This window comes from Myzus persicae, unplaced genomic scaffold (genome assembly GCF_001856785.1).
Source record: "Myzus persicae strain clone G006 unplaced genomic scaffold, MPER_G0061.0, whole genome shotgun sequence".
Classification (NCBI taxonomy): domain Eukaryota; kingdom Metazoa; phylum Arthropoda; class Insecta; order Hemiptera; family Aphididae; genus Myzus; species Myzus persicae.
In genome coordinates, this window is record NW_019104273.1 from 48,074 (window position 1) to 66,594 (window position 18,521).

General features: G+C 32.2%; 1 protein-coding gene across 1 annotated transcript; it reads right to left on the minus strand.

Annotated features, from left to right (window-relative positions):
- Positions 1 to 498: 498 nt before the first annotated feature.
- On the minus strand, positions 499 to 1,276 carry LOC111040757 (protein ecdysoneless homolog). The gene is made up of 2 exons (XM_022324772.1): positions 908 to 1,276; positions 499 to 831 (listed from the first exon to the last, which is right to left on the minus strand). The coding sequence occupies exons 1-2, from the start codon at positions 1,274 to 1,276 to the stop codon at positions 499 to 501; spliced, it is 702 nt and encodes a 233-aa protein (XP_022180464.1).
- Positions 1,277 to 18,521: the final 17,245 nt, after the last annotated feature.

An 18,521-nucleotide genomic window follows, 5' to 3' on the forward strand; every position in this document is an offset into this window, starting at 1 on the left:
ATAAAAAAAATGTATATTTAATCACAAACAAAGAAAAACCGTCAGGTATATCATGTTTTCATACACAAAATGTAAAAATGCAAAACAATTGTTATCATAGGTATATGCACCTATCTATCATGCATATCAAAAACAAAATATGAAAAAATTAAATAGGTACATCAAAAAGTAAATGATCGAATACATGATAATATATATATTATATATTCATATAATAAGTTTATAGGTTATTAATTTGTTATTCGTTATCTGAATAAAATACATTTTGTAAGAAAATGGTAAGAAAAAATATTTTCTAAAAGAAAAAAATAATGTACACTAAAGTGTGCAAACAAATACAAAGAATGAAAAAAAGTTGCAATTAAAAAAAAATATATGTATGAAAAAAGTTAATAAAAAATGTGCAAACCATCAATCTGAAACGTTAACCGTATTCCAAAAAATACAGGCTGACTGTGGTAACTACTGGTAATACTAGCATAGAAGTTTGAACATAAATTATTCCACGTTCACAATACTTTGGCAGAAACATATTCTACGTGCCACGTTCACGAAACATTTCCAGACGCGTCTTTTGGACCTCTTCCAAAGTGATCTGCGCGCAGGTATACTTGGGATTTCTGTCATTTTTGACTGCACTTGCGGGATAGTGTTCACTCCACCATACTTGGGCGGGAGAATATTGATCTCTGGAGATGACTGGATATGAAGTGCAAGTTTATGCCGTAGTTGCATTGGTCCGCAGAAAGCTTCAATCCTGCGATCGACGGCCAGGTCCATCGCATCGATCAGTGAGGATCGGTGATGGAGTTGCACTGTTGTTGGTGTAGTCTAATAATATGATAAAATAAAAATCGTAAAATTCTTAAAAACTATAATCATACAATATAATATTATATGTACATACCCGCTCTGGAGATCTGCTGTGTACGTCGTCGTTGTCATCATCGTCGCCGTCTTTATCTTCATCGTTTTCGTCGTCATTTCCATCATCGTCGTTGTCGTCATCATTTCCACCATCGTCGTTGTCGTCGTCATTTCCATCATCGTTGTTGTCGTCGTCATCTTCATCATCTTCATTAATCTCAATAGTCTCATTATAGTCGTCATTAGTGTTATCGTCGTCGTCGGTCTCATCGTACATCTTATATTCAATAAAAACAATTGACCCATCATGGACAGTAGTGTTGTAGTTCCGTTTTCCGTTATCTCCAATGTTTCCAATTTCCAATTCGTTTGTAATTGCCAATTTCTCAAGCCGGTCTTTTGTCCCCATATTGTTCCCACGAGTAGGCATGAAATAAAACGTCGCACTGCGGCAGTGCAGCGTACCGCAGAGAAGGCAAATACTGTGGGGGGTGCCAAGTCCCCACAGGTTCCACGTGGACACACACTGACCTCTGTGCCAAGTACTCCCCCTTCACGCGTTTGGGGGTTGAGGGGTTTTTTTTCAGGGTTGTCCTTCCCTTAGGGCATTTGCTCAGCGCGAGCAGGCTGCCTCCGACCTTACCGGCCCTTTCTCCTATCACCTATTCAGAGAAAGAGCCGACTCAGAATTTTTTATCGTGGTTTTCCTTCCACTAGGGCTTTGCTGGCGCTAGCAGGCTACCTCCAACCTGCCGACCCCAGCCAGTTAAGGCGAGGGCGGCTCTTGAAACTCCGGCTCCAACCGATTAAGGTCACAGCCGGGTTGGGACCACTTGGTAAGACCTAATTAAAGGCTCGCAAGCTCCCCCACCACATCAAGGTGGATCCCGTCGGGGGAGTTCGTTAGAAAGTTATGTTATTTAAATAATAGTTTTTTATAACAATCTATAAATTATTCAGTATAATAGGTACCTTATCCAAAGCTAATGATGAAAGCACAGTCTATAATGTTTATCACACTTGTACACAAGGATGAGCATTAATGAGTTGAATAGTTAATTGAATTTAAACTTTTTAATTTAATTAATTATTTTTGAGTTTCCGTCAGTTTAACTAATTTAACTATTAATAAATATATTTAATAAACTATTCATTATAGTACTCCCTCAAAGCGGAAACGAATCCTGATTTCCAATAGTTGTGATGAATTTAAAAAAAATAAGGTTAGCACTAATAATATCCACTTTATCACTAATCGGTATATTTCAAATAAAAATAATTTATTTGAAATCAAAAACAGTATACCTGCTAACAAAACAATTTTATATTAATGAATTAAAATATTAAATTCTCGAAAATATGTAACGTTTAAGTATTTACTTGAACATTGTGCTCTGTTTTTATTATAAATAAATACATATTACAAACAGCTAAGCTTGCGCTACAGAATGAGGGAGAGGGTTCAAAAACAATTTAGAAGAAATATGTTGATATAGAAAAAAACTTTTAAAAAAATGAATAAAATGTGTATAAAGATAATGAAAGAGTAAAATATGTAAACAAATACCTAACAAAATTTCATTTTATAAATTCATACTCATAACATCCTCATAAACTAAAATATAATAAAATGAATTTATTGTTGATTATTTTAACTAAACTACGCAGAATAATCATAATGTGAAAAAGAATTTAAATAGGTAGGTAATTAATTTTAAATTTCTTAAATCTAGTTCAAAATATTTACATAAATTCTACACCGATATTAATTGGACTTCTGTGATACTTATAACCGACATTTCTACATATTATCTTTTAAAATATATACTCTATTTACATTATTTAAATATTCTGTTTCTAGAAAATTATTATCAAATCAAGCTTTCTATACAAATGATACACTAATTCACCAAGTTGTACAATCATATCTTCATCAATATTTTTATGTTCAATTAAAACCAATTTATCGTAGTCAGTAATACAAATAATATTTCCTTTAATTTTTAGTTTAATATACCACTTGCGAACGATTCATTGAATGTGTAAAATGAATAAATAAAATGTGTAATAAAATTAATATTTTTGAAAAAAGTCATGAGTTAAAAATTATAATTATAATCTTAAAAAAACAACTATTAAATTTCAATTTTGGAAGAAAAATAGAATGTTCTCTATCTTACAAATCGTTTTTTAATATTCTTGAAAATGTGGTTTTAAACCGTAAATGTAGGTATAATAACTGTTCTCAATCGTACTTTACCGAACAATTTCGTTTTGATTACGTTTCAGGTCGTAAGTACTTACCTATGACGGTCATCATCTCCATCGTCTGATCGCCGTCGCTAGCAGTCCATTTTTAAGGATACTTATAATAATAGGTAGCGACTCAAAGTTGCAAAAAGAAAAGTTGTTTTCTAAAAATAATTAATTTAACACATTCCACGAAATAAATTGTTTTTTTTTTAGCTTAACTAAATAATTTTAATAATTGTTTATTATTCGACGTCGTTACCGACCTGCCTGGAAACATCTGTGGTTGTCACGTTTGAATTTTATTTATTATCAGCCAGCGACTATTTTTTACTAAGGTATTTTTCCATAGACTCACGCTCGTAACAAATATCGACTATAGTATTATTTAAACTTTACGTAAATATCTGTGATTTACTAAATTACACTAAATTTTATTATTATGCATTAATTAAATTATATTTTAATACTTATACCTATGTAATTAGGCACCTATATGATAACTCACATAATTATAACACAGCGATGCTGTGACAGCATCAACAATGTCAAATGTCAATTTATATTATTGTGTTTTATTATTCGCATTCCATATTTTAGGGTTAAAATTGCAAAAATGATGTTGTAAGTTTGTTTGTACGTCGGTGACTTGAGTTGTAATGCCACCCACTACAAAATGTCTTTATCCGTCACGCATAACTACTCGATTATTTTAATAAATTATGTAGGTAAGATATCTTTTTAAATATGCTTACAATTATAAAACAATAAACATACTTATAAAGAATATTCATTGCGTTAATTTTAGTTTTACTTGCTATGGACTGGCGTCCCGCGACACACCTTTAAAGGTACTACCGGGGCAAATTCTGGTGTCTTAGACCAGGTACAGGTTTTACACAATATGTCAATATATGAGGGTTGCGACAATCGGTGAAAGACATAAGCGCCAAAATGTGATAAGAAAAAAAATCGTGCCTTACAAAAGCGCCAAAATCGTATCGTACATAATCGCGAAAATTAGATGAGAAAAAAAAATCGTATTTTACAAAAGCGCCAAAATTCTAGGTACCTGTGTGCTACGCAGTGGCGGCTCGTGCCTAGGTGTGCAAGGGTGAGCTCACCACATATATTAATTAGATATAATAGTGAAAATGTATAACAATAATGCATTTCTGTATAATAATAAATTCATTTTAACAAATATCTGTTTAACTGTATTTATTATATAAAAAAATTAAATTTTAAAAACAAACAAACGACAATTATTATTATACTCCTAATTAATATTTTTTAAAGTACTTAATATTATTTTCTAAAACTGTATAATCTCAAAATTAAAAATGCTAATAAATATTTTACTAATTACATTTATACTTAAAACAGACTAATTTTTTTAAAATAAACTTTTGCAATGATTGCACACCACCTACTTTGAACACCACGAGCCACTGGTGCTACGGTTTATAGATATTAAATAACAGATAATATTATAATTAGAACTATATCGATCAAAAACTCCAAATATTTAATCTTAATCGATAAATGTATTATTTTACAAAAACTCAACCAATTTATTAAATTTATATTTATTGCATGTATAAATACCTGTACTCATATTATATTTTAACAATTTATTATTGACATTTTTTTTAATGTAATATATTATATGAAATAAAATATTAATTTTGGCGCAAATGATAGGTCATTATTATACCTTTGGCGCTTATGCCATGTGCTAGGTAAAACAGGTATACAATATTAGATTGGCGCTTATGTCATACAAATTTTGGCGCAAATGATAGGTCATTTTTGTACCTTTGGCGCTTATGTCATGTAGCCGCGACAATAAGCAATTACCTTTACTTTATTTTAACCGAGCCTATTTTGTTTCCTTTAGATACTGTAATAATATTTAGCCACGCTTGTGATCAATAATTTAACGGTGCATATAGTAATCTTGTGAATAACACAATAAATTTTCGACCATACACATGACAACGTCCAGGATACGCAATCGGGAAAGTCTTATCGGGGCGTGGGCCGTTAGTATTTCCCGGTTCGAATGTCGGCGGACACAGCATCCGTGGGAACAATAATCGTATCTAGAGGGCTGGGAAAAGTAGAGGGTAGGCCTATATAGGAGACCCCCGAAAAGACCATATTCAGATGTGATTTGACCAGAAGAGCCAGAGCACCTTCTCGCTAGTCAGTCTTTTGATTTTATTATTTGGACTTAGTTTAGTTTTTATACTATTATGAATTATTTATTGTAAGTGACTTACTGAATATTATAACGGTAATATAATTATATTATTTTTTTGTATTGTCATTGTCTTAATTTTTATAGATCACCAGACTATGACTATAGTCATACAATAATAGACTATATAGGCGTATATTAAACCCGACGTATGCACATTGCACACCCACACACACTTCAGCATCGGCGTTAAAAATTCAGACGAAAAACCTATCCGAATTTACCATTCGCAAGTACCCAGCCGAATAATCACTGACCGGGGCACCTGTTTCACGAGTAGAACGTTTGTAGGGTTCTGTCGGCAACGAGGGATTAGTCATACCCTCAACTCAACTCGGCACTCGCAGGCGAATGGGCAGGTTGAGAGGGCGAACAGAACCATACTTCCACTGCTCAGTATGATGTCCGACGACCAACCGCATTGGGACGTTCGTTTGCCCGAATTGGAGCAACATCTCAATTCGGCTGTGAGCTAGGCCAGTAGCAATAGTCTCCGTTCGAGGTGCTGCACGGATACAGCCCTCCGGAACCACGGTAGCGTTATGTTCGACCATAGTCACACCCGCGACGATTGGGCCGACCCGAGCTTGCAACAGGATCAGGCACGACCAGCCATCGAGCAAGGCCAGTCCCGCATGAAAAAGTGGTACGACCAGCGTCACCATCCGGGTGTGAGGTATACGACGTCGGGGAGGTTGTGGTGATGCTGCGGCAACCACGGCGCGACCAGAGCACCGAGTTGCAGGTGAAATACCGCGAACGAACTCTACAGGTCATCAAAGTGCTACCAAGAGACACGCGTATAGAGTAGCGGAGTTGGGCACAGACGGTCGAGAGGTGTATGCGACTACACAGCTCACGTACCCGCAAAAGTGGTGTAGTTTCGTGGTGGGCGGGCCGGGGACATGGAGCTTTAAGGTACGCGTCCATATGTACGCATCGTACGTATCGGGCGGATCGTATGAAACGGATCAATTTGTGGTAGTGCGTCCACTGTATCAGCAGCAATCGGATTTCCGATCCGGAAATCGGATTTTGATGCGACAATCGGATTTTTGTTTTTAGTAGACAGTAGTATTCACATTTTCGTAGCGAGTGGACAATCGGAAACTGTGTGACGAAATGGAAAGTGATGAAGAACTTGTCATGATTTCTATGTTATTAGACGAAGAAAAAGAAGAAGAAAGAAGAAGAAAAAATAAGAGAAAACATGATATGTGGAATGTGGATACATGACATATTCAAGAAAATGGCGCTTTCCATTACCGCACAAACATGACCCAATACCGCACACAAAAATAGTACGATACCGCACAGATTTATAAAAAGGCATAGTCTAATTCCGCACACAACAAATAGTACGATACTGCATACATTTATTAAATATAAAAATGTGGCTTGGCGTGGCGCGTTGGCTGCTACCAGTTGCGGAATGCGACTGTGAGTAAGTAACGGCCACAGCTACTAGTTCTCGGATGGGTGACCACTCGAGTTCATAGTAGTTCAAAACCTTGCCACACATACACGTGTTTTCTACCTACCGTAACAACCGTAATAATCNATACACGTGTTTTCTACCTACCGTAACAACCGTAATAATCGTAAAAAAAAAAAAAAAACCAACCGTACCAACTTTACCCCTACCACAGTTCATAACCCCTACAACAGCTAATGGCCTTAGTCGCCGGGCTTAAGTTCAATGAAAAAAAAAAAAAAAATATAAAAATTTAAAAAAACATTACATAGAATTAAATAGTTAAAAATAGAATCTATATAGTCATAATACGTATATAGCAATAGTATAGTAATAGTAATCAAAACGAATATTGTAGGCACCTATATTAATTTAAAATTAAAATTTTTTTTTTTTATATATATTCCATTATAGTCAGTTTGTTTGTTAAGAAAAGTGAGGTAGGTACTGAAATACCAAATTTATTGGCTTCTCGTTCTCGATTACATTTCCGCTGTATTGCTTCAGTCCCCTTCTTAGCTTAATAATGTCGTTATAGATTATTGTCGATAAGCGATCATAATTGTCCAAAATATACGTGTGCTGTAATGGGATATCCAGTATTTTAAAATATGCGTGCGGTTTTGTCTCAAGCGTATTTTGCGCGTTTGTGCAGTACCGGGCGACGCCCCAAAAAAATATCGCAATACGGAGAATATCATACGCTATTTACAGATTTGCTGAACGACGACGTATAATTCTTCCAGTATTTTCGTATGTCTCATGCCAAATTCACGGCTCTTTTTGATATCTTAAGTCCTCATATATTAAGACACAATACAACTTTTAGGGAAGAAGATTTTTTGAAGATTTCAATATAATATATGTAGAACAGTGTAACACAGATTTGTAATTTATACGCAAATTTATTTTCTTATTAATTATTTGTTTCTTGAGACTTAGAAAAGACCACACGTAAAGAGTAAATAAAAATAAAATATAAACTCAAACTTGTAATGAAATATGTAGATACTCCACATTTGATGTTTTTATAAAACTAATGAACAATTAAATATATGCCACAAAATAATATGTCCTTCCACGAAAGATATCATTTATAAAATAAATCTCTAACTTCTTTGATACTAGAGCTACAAATATCATATTTTGACATCATAAATTATGGAAAATTGAATTTTCGCACATATAATTTTGTTTTGAGTCAAAACCAATATTTAATAATAAGTAGGTACATTGTCTCACCTCATATATTAAACAATGTTAAGAACAAAACGATTACATTTTCAAACCAACTTGTTTTTTTATTCTATTGCAGACAGTTTTTTATTTTTACATTTCAGAACAAACCTGAATTAATTCGATACAATATGGTTAATTATTAGACAATTTCAAATATTGACTTATATNTGTGAGCTAGGCCAGTAGCAATAGTCTCCGTTCGAGGTGCTGCACGGATACAGCCCTCCGGAACCACGGTAGCGTTATGTTCGACCATAGTCACACCCGCGACGATTGGGCCGACCCGAGCTTGCAACAGGATCAGGCACGACCAGCCATCGAGCAAGGCCAGTCCCGCATGAAAAAGTGGTACGACCAGCGTCACCATCCGGGTGTGAGGTATACGACGTCGGGGAGGTTGTGGTGATGCTGCGGCAACCACGGCGCGACCAGAGCACCGAGTTGCAGGTGAAATACCGCGAACGAACTCTACAGGTCATCAAAGTGCTACCAAGTGACACGCGTATAGAGTAGCGGAGTTGGGCACAGACGGTCGAGAGGTGTATGCGACTACACAGCTCACGTACCCGCAAAAGTGGTGTAGTTTCGTGGTGGGCGGGCCGGGGACATGGAGCTTTAAGGTACGCGTCCATATGTACGCATCGTACGTATCGGGCGGATCGTATGAAACGGATCAATTTGTGGTAGTGCGTCCACTGTATCAGCAGCAATCGGATTTCCGATCCGGAAATCGGATTTTGATGCGACAATCGGATTTTTGTTTTTAGTAGACAGTAGTATTCACATTTTCGTAGCGAGTGGACAATCGGAAACTGTGTGACGAAATGGAAAGTGATGAAGAACTTGTCATGATTTCTATGTTATTAGACGAAGAAAAAGAAGAAGAAAGAAGAAGAAAAAATAAGAGAAAACATGATATGTGGAATGTGGATACATGACATATTCAAGAAAATGGCGCTTTCCATTACCGCACAAACATGACCCAATACCGCACACAAAAATAGTACGATACCGCACAGATTTATAAAAAGGCATAGTCTAATTCCGCACACAACAAATAGTACGATACTGCATACATTTATTAAATATAAAAATGTGGCTTGGCGTGGCGCGTTGGCTGCTACCAGTTGCGGAATGCGACTGTGAGTAAGTAACGGCCACAGCTACTAGTTCTCGGATGGGTGACCACTCGAGTTCATAGTAGTTCAAAACCTTGCCACACATACACGTGTTTTCTACCTACCGTAACAACCGTAATAATCGTAAAAAAAAAAAAAAAACCAACCGTACCAACTTTACCCCTACCACAGTTCATAACCCCTACAACAGCTAATGGCCTTAGTCGCCGGGCTTAAGTTCAATGAAAAAAAAAAAAAAAATATAAAAATTTAAAAAAACATTACATAGAATTAAATAGTTAAAAATAGAATCTATATAGTCATAATACGTATATAGCAATAGTATAGTAATAGTAATCAAAACGAATATTGTAGGCACCTATATTAATTTAAAATTAAAATTTTTTTTTTTTATATATATTCCATTATAGTCAGTTTGTTTGTTAAGAAAAGTGAGGTAGGTACTGAAATACCAAATTTATTGGCTTCTCGTTCTCGATTACATTTCCGCTGTATTGCTTCAGTCCCCTTCTTAGCTTAATAATGTCGTTATAGATTATTGTCGATAAGCGATCATAATTGTCCAAAATATACGTGTGCTGTAATGGGATATCCAGTATTTTAAAATATGCGTGCGGTTTTGTCTCAAGCGTATTTTGCGCGTTTGTGCAGTACCGGGCGACGCCCCAAAAAAATATCGCAATACGGAGAATATCATACGCTATTTACAGATTTGCTGAACGACGACGTATAATTCTTCCAGTATTTTCGTATGTCTCATGCCAAATTCACGGCTCTTTTTGATATCTTAAGTCCTCATATATTAAGACACAATACAACTTTTAGGGAAGAAGATTTTTTGAAGATTTCAATATAATATATGTAGAACAGTGTAACACAGATTTGTAATTTATACGCAAATTTATTTTCTTATTAATTATTTGTTTCTTGAGACTTAGAAAAGACCACACGTAAAGAGTAAATAAAAATAAAATATAAACTCAAACTTGTAATGAAATATGTAGATACTCCACATTTGATGTTTTTATAAAACTAATGAACAATTAAATATATGCCACAAAATAATATGTCCTTCCACGAAAGATATCATTTATAAAATAAATCTCTAACTTCTTTGATACTAGAGCTACAAATATCATATTTTGACATCATAAATTATGGAAAATTGAATTTTCGCACATATAATTTTGTTTTGAGTCAAAACCAATATTTAATAATAAGTAGGTACATTGTCTCACCTCATATATTAAACAATGTTAAGAACAAAACGATTACATTTTCAAACCAACTTGTTTTTTTATTCTATTGCAGACAGTTTTTTATTTTTACATTTCAGAACAAACCTGAATTAATTCGATACAATATGGTTAATTATTAGACAATTTCAAATATTGACTTATATTATATAGATTATCATGATTCTCTGTATAAGGAAATTCGTTTGTGACAGGTGTAGGAGTCATCATTACATTTGAATTAGGCGAAGGAGTCATCGTTGTACTTGAGTTATGAGAAGGAGGGTATGCCAACACTTGGGTGCAGAAAATTGGGCGCTGGATATAGGGCGCGGAAAATTGGGTGCGGGACTTTTAGGCGCAATGACAATTGGGTGCAAGACAATTAGGAGCGAATATCAATAGACGGACTAATGTTTGACAAATAGTGATATTTTAGTCTGGAAAGCAGCAGTATAAACGATTTTTTAAAAGGCATTGCTCAAAATTTATCATAACAAAATAAATGTATAAATAATATCTAAATGTTTAAGTATAATTTAATGATTTTTTCTTATTTTTATTTTTTGTAAGACAAAACTGTGCTTACAGTTTTTAATTAATTTAACAGCTTTAATATATCTAATCAAATACTTGTTCATTAAAAAAAAAAAATTATTGATTATTAAATTATTAAAATTTGTGTAGATTTAATATTCTTAAGTAGATATTGCATAATAGTATTGTTTTAATCAGAATTAATAAATAAATGTTCTTGTACTCAAATGTACGGCACCCAATTTCCATTGCGCCCAATTGTCCACGCCCAATTGTCCAGCGCCCAAGTGTCGTACAACCGAGAAGGAGGCAACGTTACAGTTGACGGACAAGCAATATTTAGAGTTTCGTTCATAGGTGCAGGTGAAAAAGAAACCATTCCAGTCGAAGTTTCTTTTAAAGTAGACGGTTGAGAAAACTCAAGTCTCATCTCTACGTTATTAACCATTTGGAATAACTGTCCCTTAATGTGAAACTGATCTTGTAGTGGAAAATGTTTGACTGTTTTTGCCATGTCAATAAAAAAATTAATCATGGGATCACTCTTGTTACTATTTGGTGTTTTTTCATTTCTTGAGAGATATTCTTGAATGATACTATTTGTTAAACGAGGACTGCGGCACACTGTGGAAATTCAATCATTTTACGCATAATTAACGTAAAAGTAAGAAACATAATTATGTATAATTACAAAATACTGAAACAAATATTATCGTAAGTAATCTTACCCGTAGAAGTAGCTCAGGGCACTGACGCAGACTTCTACCATGGCCGCCTTTTTGGTTGATCCTATAAAAAATAAATTAATAGCAATTATAATTGATTTTTGTAGAAACAAAATTTAGTAGAAATTTTAATTAATCCAACCAATACAATTAATCGATATCTGTTCCAAATATTATTAAGTTTATACTACGTGAATTGTAATTATATTTTTTATCTTACCTAGTCATGTTTTAGATTCTGAACAGAGTTAAAGTACGTTTATACTAAAAATGATGTGTGTTTTGTATTATGTCAAAATATATTGTAGTGATGTAATTTATTTTACTATTAGCCATTAGAACAATAGTACATAGTAGCCAGTAAACAGCAGGTTAAATTAATTTTTGCCAAAAAAATTACATTTGTAAATGTCATGGTGTGTATAAAATATAACAATATAATTTAAAATTTGTATATATACTTTTAAATTAAAAAAAAAAAAACTAAAAGCGAACGTTATTCTTGGCTTTACTAAATAAATTCATCAAAATACGAACTTCAAATGTTTGTAATTGTGTTTATATATGTTTTACATTACTTGATTACGCAGTATAAACTATTTATGAGAACCGTTGTTTTAAATTTTTATCCTTAGCTAATAAAGCATATAGATTGAACATTGTATAATCTTTTAACTACAAAATGATATGTTAATTTCGAACTTAATAAATTTTGGCGAAAATTGAACTTTCAATACTTATAAAAAATAATCGTGCTTATGGATCTTGGATATATTTTTTTATATTAACTTTTATTAAAAATGTCAGTATACCTATAGTGTTGCAATACAAAAATATTACCTCGTCCAACAAATAATATATCTTCCATAGTCATGGACACCTCGATGGCTGGTGGAGGGTTTGATCGTACCAGAGTGTGGTACCGGATTCCCGGTACCAACTGATTGAAGAGAAGCACCGGGTGGTATTCCGAAGGATTCTTCGGGAAATTTTTCATTGCCTAAAATAAAATTGCCAAAGTTATAAAATTATATAACACCTTTATTGTAATGTATCTGTTTGACACTATATTAAGGCTTATACCAGTTCAACTCTCGTAGGGTGATTAAAATTGTCAACCTACAGCAAAGACGCTAAGTTAGATATGATTATAGATATGTACCTTCGTAGGTCTGTCGATTCACGACTGATAGAAAAATTAAATTTCCCCACGTTGCACAGTGGTTCAGCACAGACAATGGTAGCTTAAATTTTATGTAATATATTTTTGAACTACTCGTTGTTGACAAATATGTATTGATTCATAACGTAACATGAGCGCAAACAAGTATTTTAACGTTACGTTCTTTAATTTAATTAAGGGCAATAGAGATTTTTGTACGCAGGTTTGTACGTGCAAACAGTATTCAGGCACACTAACACAGTCATCCACCCTTAATACGCCCTAATATTTAAAACGAATATTCTCAATACAAGCAAATTTCGGTGTAGAAAATCAAACTCAACGAAATATATATAAAATCGATGCAGTATATTATACTACACACCGATTACCGAAATATCCAGCCACACATGTACAAATTAGATATACAATTTGGAAATAAATAAACAACACGATAATGAAAATATTATACAACACAATATGCACCACATTATTTACCTTGCGGACCGAAGTCGGTTTCTTAAAATCTTGTTGGGTACATGTTATAGCAGTTGACTGATGACCTGGTGATACGAAATTACGTCTTTAAATCTATATTTGTATGTAACAAAATGTTATTAAACCGTTTTCCATGCATTTAGTATTGCTAAGTATTATAGTTTACTTGAAACTTGAGAATTTGAAGTATTTTCAATAAATTTGATTCTTATTTCTTACAACTACTGGTTCAATTTACTTTTTCATCTCTCTATATTAAAGATCGAACAGCATTTTTCATTTTCATTTTCAATTTCGTTTGGAATAGATTTTTTGACCTTGTGATCATGTGAGTGTTCAGAGAAATTGTCAAATCATCTACATTAAATGGATACGACCTATTCCGTCTTTGATCTCCAAACTTCGATATTTGTTGTATTGATTGAATTATTTTGTTGATTTCGTCATCGGCAAAGAGTTCTGCGATTTCGCCATTGGCCAGCATGTTGTAAACGAGCCCAAGGTAGTTTTCATCATCATATTTTATATGATTGACATCATCGTTCCACTGTTTTAAAACAGAGATTCACATCAAATATATAATGAAACGCGAAGGCACATGCAACGATACAAATGGTACAATTGAAGAACTAACAGAAAATGATTGACAAGCACAACCGACAAATTCGGTCTATCACATATTATGACTTAATCGTTTATTACAGTTTGTATCAACTATATGTTCGGGTTTTTTTTTATATTTTTGGAAAAAATATAATATTAATTAATTTTTTGTTACATTGAAATCACCATGTGACCTTTATGTGTCGACCAAAAAATACTCGATGCTCATTGGGTGAATAATCTATTATTGTGTATAGTTCATTAATTGATGAGCTTGTCAAAACATCGCATCGTAGTTAATGTTATAGGTAGACACATAGAAATTTTGGTGTTATAATTACCAATATTACAGTGTCAACGGGCTGATAGTTGAAGTCAGTGTCCAAGGAGTTTAAAAGAACTCTCTAAAAGTGTTAATCCAAAAACATTTATCCTAACAATAATTTTAATTCATAAAAAATATTGAGAAAAAGTGATATTAATATTTATTTAAGTCATTCAAACTTTTATAGGTGTCATATTAACAATAACCTTCTATGAATATAAATTAAATATACTACTTTAATTTAATTTATACTACGTAAGTTGAGTCGATTAAATTGTGGGTCCGAATGAACAATGTAATGGTATCGTTTTAACAGTATCAAACTTACTAACATAGTTTAAACAACTCTAATGTAATTTTAAATTGTATTAACTAACTGTTAAAATAAAAAAATAATGAAAATTAAATTTGAGTATAATATAACATGTTGTTTAGACATTCAACTTGTTGAATATAAGTGCAAAAACATTTATGTGAACATCATAATGACGTTACTTAAGCAAAATATACCTTATTTAATATAAAAACGATATAATATTGTATTTAACTATGAGAATTGAATTAATGTCAACAATAGACATCTTTATTTTAAAGTTCAGGAGTGTTAAATTAACACCAGTGATATTGGTTTTAATCATAGTTCATGGTTGGACGTACTACGTACACGATAATTGATAACTATTTATTATGATTTTGTTCTATGTATAGCATCAATATTCACTATTTGAAATAATTACTGGAAATACCCCTGATTAATGGTCTATGTTATATCTATACTGTATTTTCGTAACGGCGATTGACGACTGGCGTATTTATATTTATATTTTTGGTGTTTTGTGTTTAATTTTATAAAGTTCATCATTACACGCCGAGAGTGAAGTCATCTCAACTGTCTCCTCGTTGATTGTAAGTTATAAGATTATAAGTTTTTTGAAGCATTAGTATAACCTAATTTAGTAATCATAAAACTGTTAAATTAACAACTAGATTATATTCTATTTTATAATGTCTGATTTTAATTCAGTGTTTCAGGTAAGTTGTCATTATTTATTAAATTAGAAACTTAAAATCGTTACAAAATTCTATTGTACTTTTACATATTATTGTAATTTGTAGAAAGCGTTGTTTCAGATTTTATTCTTTTATCTTTTCTTTAGTAAAAAACAATAAACATTAATGTACATTATTAAATTAATATAGTCTTTGTTTCCCGAAAATTTTGATGAAAATTCTAATTTGGAAGATATTTCAACGTCTATCCCAATCACAGATTACACTCAAAACACTAGTATCTTAACATCAGTTGATCATACCAATGTTTACTCATCGTCCACTTCATTAGAGTTAATGAATTGTCCACCATCTACATCTACTTGTTCTGTATCAGAGGATATCACTAATCGTCATTTGCCTTATACAAAATCAAAACCAGTGAACTCTGCACTCTCTACAAGCTTTAATAATCATTCCAAATATGGTACATATCAGCCGATGAATTGGACCAATGAGGTAAAATTGTATTCACTAATTTAAATTTCTAATATTAAAATAAGTAATTTTTTATTGCAGACAGTATTACAACTTCTACATACAAGTAATGATGGGCGATATGTCTTAGCAGATTCAGTGACCAATAAAGGCCGTTTATCTGACGATGGTCAAAATGCACTAACCAAGTGATGCGTTTTCTTACTAATGCTAGCCTTGGTGAATCAGATTTAAAACTAGGATTGGGTAAAGAAATACATCCATCTTTAGAATTTCCTAGTAATTTGATTACCAAATTACCAAATGAACTCAAATTAAAATGTTTTTCGTATTCATGGTTGGAATATAAGGGAGTTTACTACAAAAAAAAAGTTCTATTGGTTTTAGAATCTAATTTAGATAATTGCATATTTGGTGAAGTAATTTTTATACTTGTTGGTAAATCTAAAATTCCTTTTTTTTTATTTAAACCTGTGTGCACAGTTGGTTTTGACTCTCATTTTCATTCATTTGAAATTAAAATTGATAATTCTGATATAATTAATTATACAGAATTAATTGGCTGTTATATTAGTGAATTATCTGATACTACACCAACAGTAGCTCGTACGATTGGCAATTTTAAGACATATGCTACATTAAGATATGCAACTTAAAAAAGTTTTTTAATGAAATTAATATTAAATATATATGTATTTGTTTAGATGTTATTACTAATTGTAAGTCTTTATTTAATGGATGTACCTAATTACTAATTATATGTTTAATGTATACTAATTGTATAAATGTATGATTTTTTTTATTATAATGTCTAAAAATAAGCCAACATTTGTTACCATAAAAATACAATAAATAATGAATTATTATAATAATAATAAAAGTATTTATTAATTATCATTTGCACCTATCTATAATTAAGTCTATATTCATAAATCATAGTCATATTAAATCAATGACTGTAATATTTTGATGTTTACAGGTTTTATACTGAGGTTCTGATTTTGATTTTTTTTCAAACAAAAAGTATTATTAAGTGAAGATAAATGCAACGAGTAGTTAATTTAACAATCCAATAATCTATATTGATATCTCATCAAAGTTGTTTTGAATACAATATTATATTTTTACTTTCAATAGAATAAAGTTAATTTAATTTAGTTCGGTGTTATTTTAACACCAACTAATATTAAACTGAGATATTACCAACCATTTTAATTTCAATTATAAATACATGTTAAAACAACCACAAATGAGCCTTAGCTCAAAAACGACGTTCAAATGTGTATAACATTGACACTTTTTGTTGTTAAAATAACTACAGATTTCCATGCGTGTAAAGTTATAACCTCACATAGTCAATTTAAATGGACCTACTTATGGATGTTCTTATGGGCTATGGCAACATAATTTAAGTTTAATCCATGTCATTTTGAATGGACATCAGAATGTTATGTCTAATTTGAGATCTAAATTAAATATCTCAAAGATGTTGATGTCACTAAATTGCGCACAGTGTTCTTAAACAATAAAACAAATAAATTATGTACCTACCTTTAATCCTGAAGGTAGATCTTTTAATGAGTTTCTAATTTCGTTCATTGACCAATTCATACGGACACATTCTCTTAATGAAACGATTACGTATGGGGGTTGTTCTTCAACCTTTCTCATCATATCCATTAAATTAGACGGTTCTGGAAATATAATAGGTATGCCATCCAAAACTTGTCTAACCTAGAAATAAATTGCATACAATCACTAAATATTTTCAATAACTATTGTCATTTTTAATATTATACTAGATTTGTATATTCACGTGACATAACGTTCTACCACAATCGTTGGTAATACCATTCATGATCTCTCCAAAGAGATTTCTAAGCTTATTAAAAGTAAGTTTATCGTTGACTTCCAGGTATAATGCGTCCAGAGGAATTGGCAAATCACCCACATTAAATTGACCTTTCCATTCTTGAGTTCCAAACTTTGAAATTTGTTGGATTGGTGTATGAAAACAACGCACACTAAAATCAATCTTTTTAAATTCTGCTGCTTTAGAACACAATAGCTCAAGTGTATCCAGGTTGAAATTATCTAAAGCTTTATTTGTATTTGAAAACTTCAATATCTTAATTTCAGATGTAAATCCTTTTTTGTTACCAACAGCTTCAACGACCTATAAGATAATCTTCTTGTAATAACCAAGTCAATTGTGCATTTTCAAATGCTTAGAACAGTGGATACTGTAATTATTATTGCCATGGCATGGATAATTTAAATTAGTTTTATCTATTTGAACATTTTACCTCTACAGATCTTGCATGTTTGTAATTGCTCCCCCATGTGCCGGTTTCCACAATACCATACAACTGTATCTGAGGGGTTTTTTTAAAATATTAACGCAATAAGTATGATGTATAATACATTTAAAAATAAATAATAGTATCAGTTTACTCTAGAATCCACTTGTTTGGAGCATGCTGGAGGTTTTTCATTGCGTTCAGTGGCCAGCCGAGAACAGCGTTTCAAGTACCAGACTGAAACACATCCGATTCCTATCGAAGCACTTATTATGATACCAGTAGAAAACTTCATAATTAATAAATATTATAAAATATTTTTAACTATGAAGAGACCTTTATAAATTGACAGAGTCAATGTTTTTTTTTTCGAATTCGATCAATCGATGCTTTTGTTTACTATTAAATTGGTAGCT

Bases quoted from the DNA above. Each gene is read 5' to 3' on its own strand.
- LOC111040757 (XM_022324772.1), bottom strand. From the start codon at position 1,276: ATGGGGACAAAAGACCGGCTTGAGAAATTGGCAATTACAAACGAATTG. The intron at 832-907 runs GTATGTACATAT...TCATATTATTAG, and splicing joins ACAGCAGATCTCCAGAGCGG to ACTACACCAACAACAGTGCA.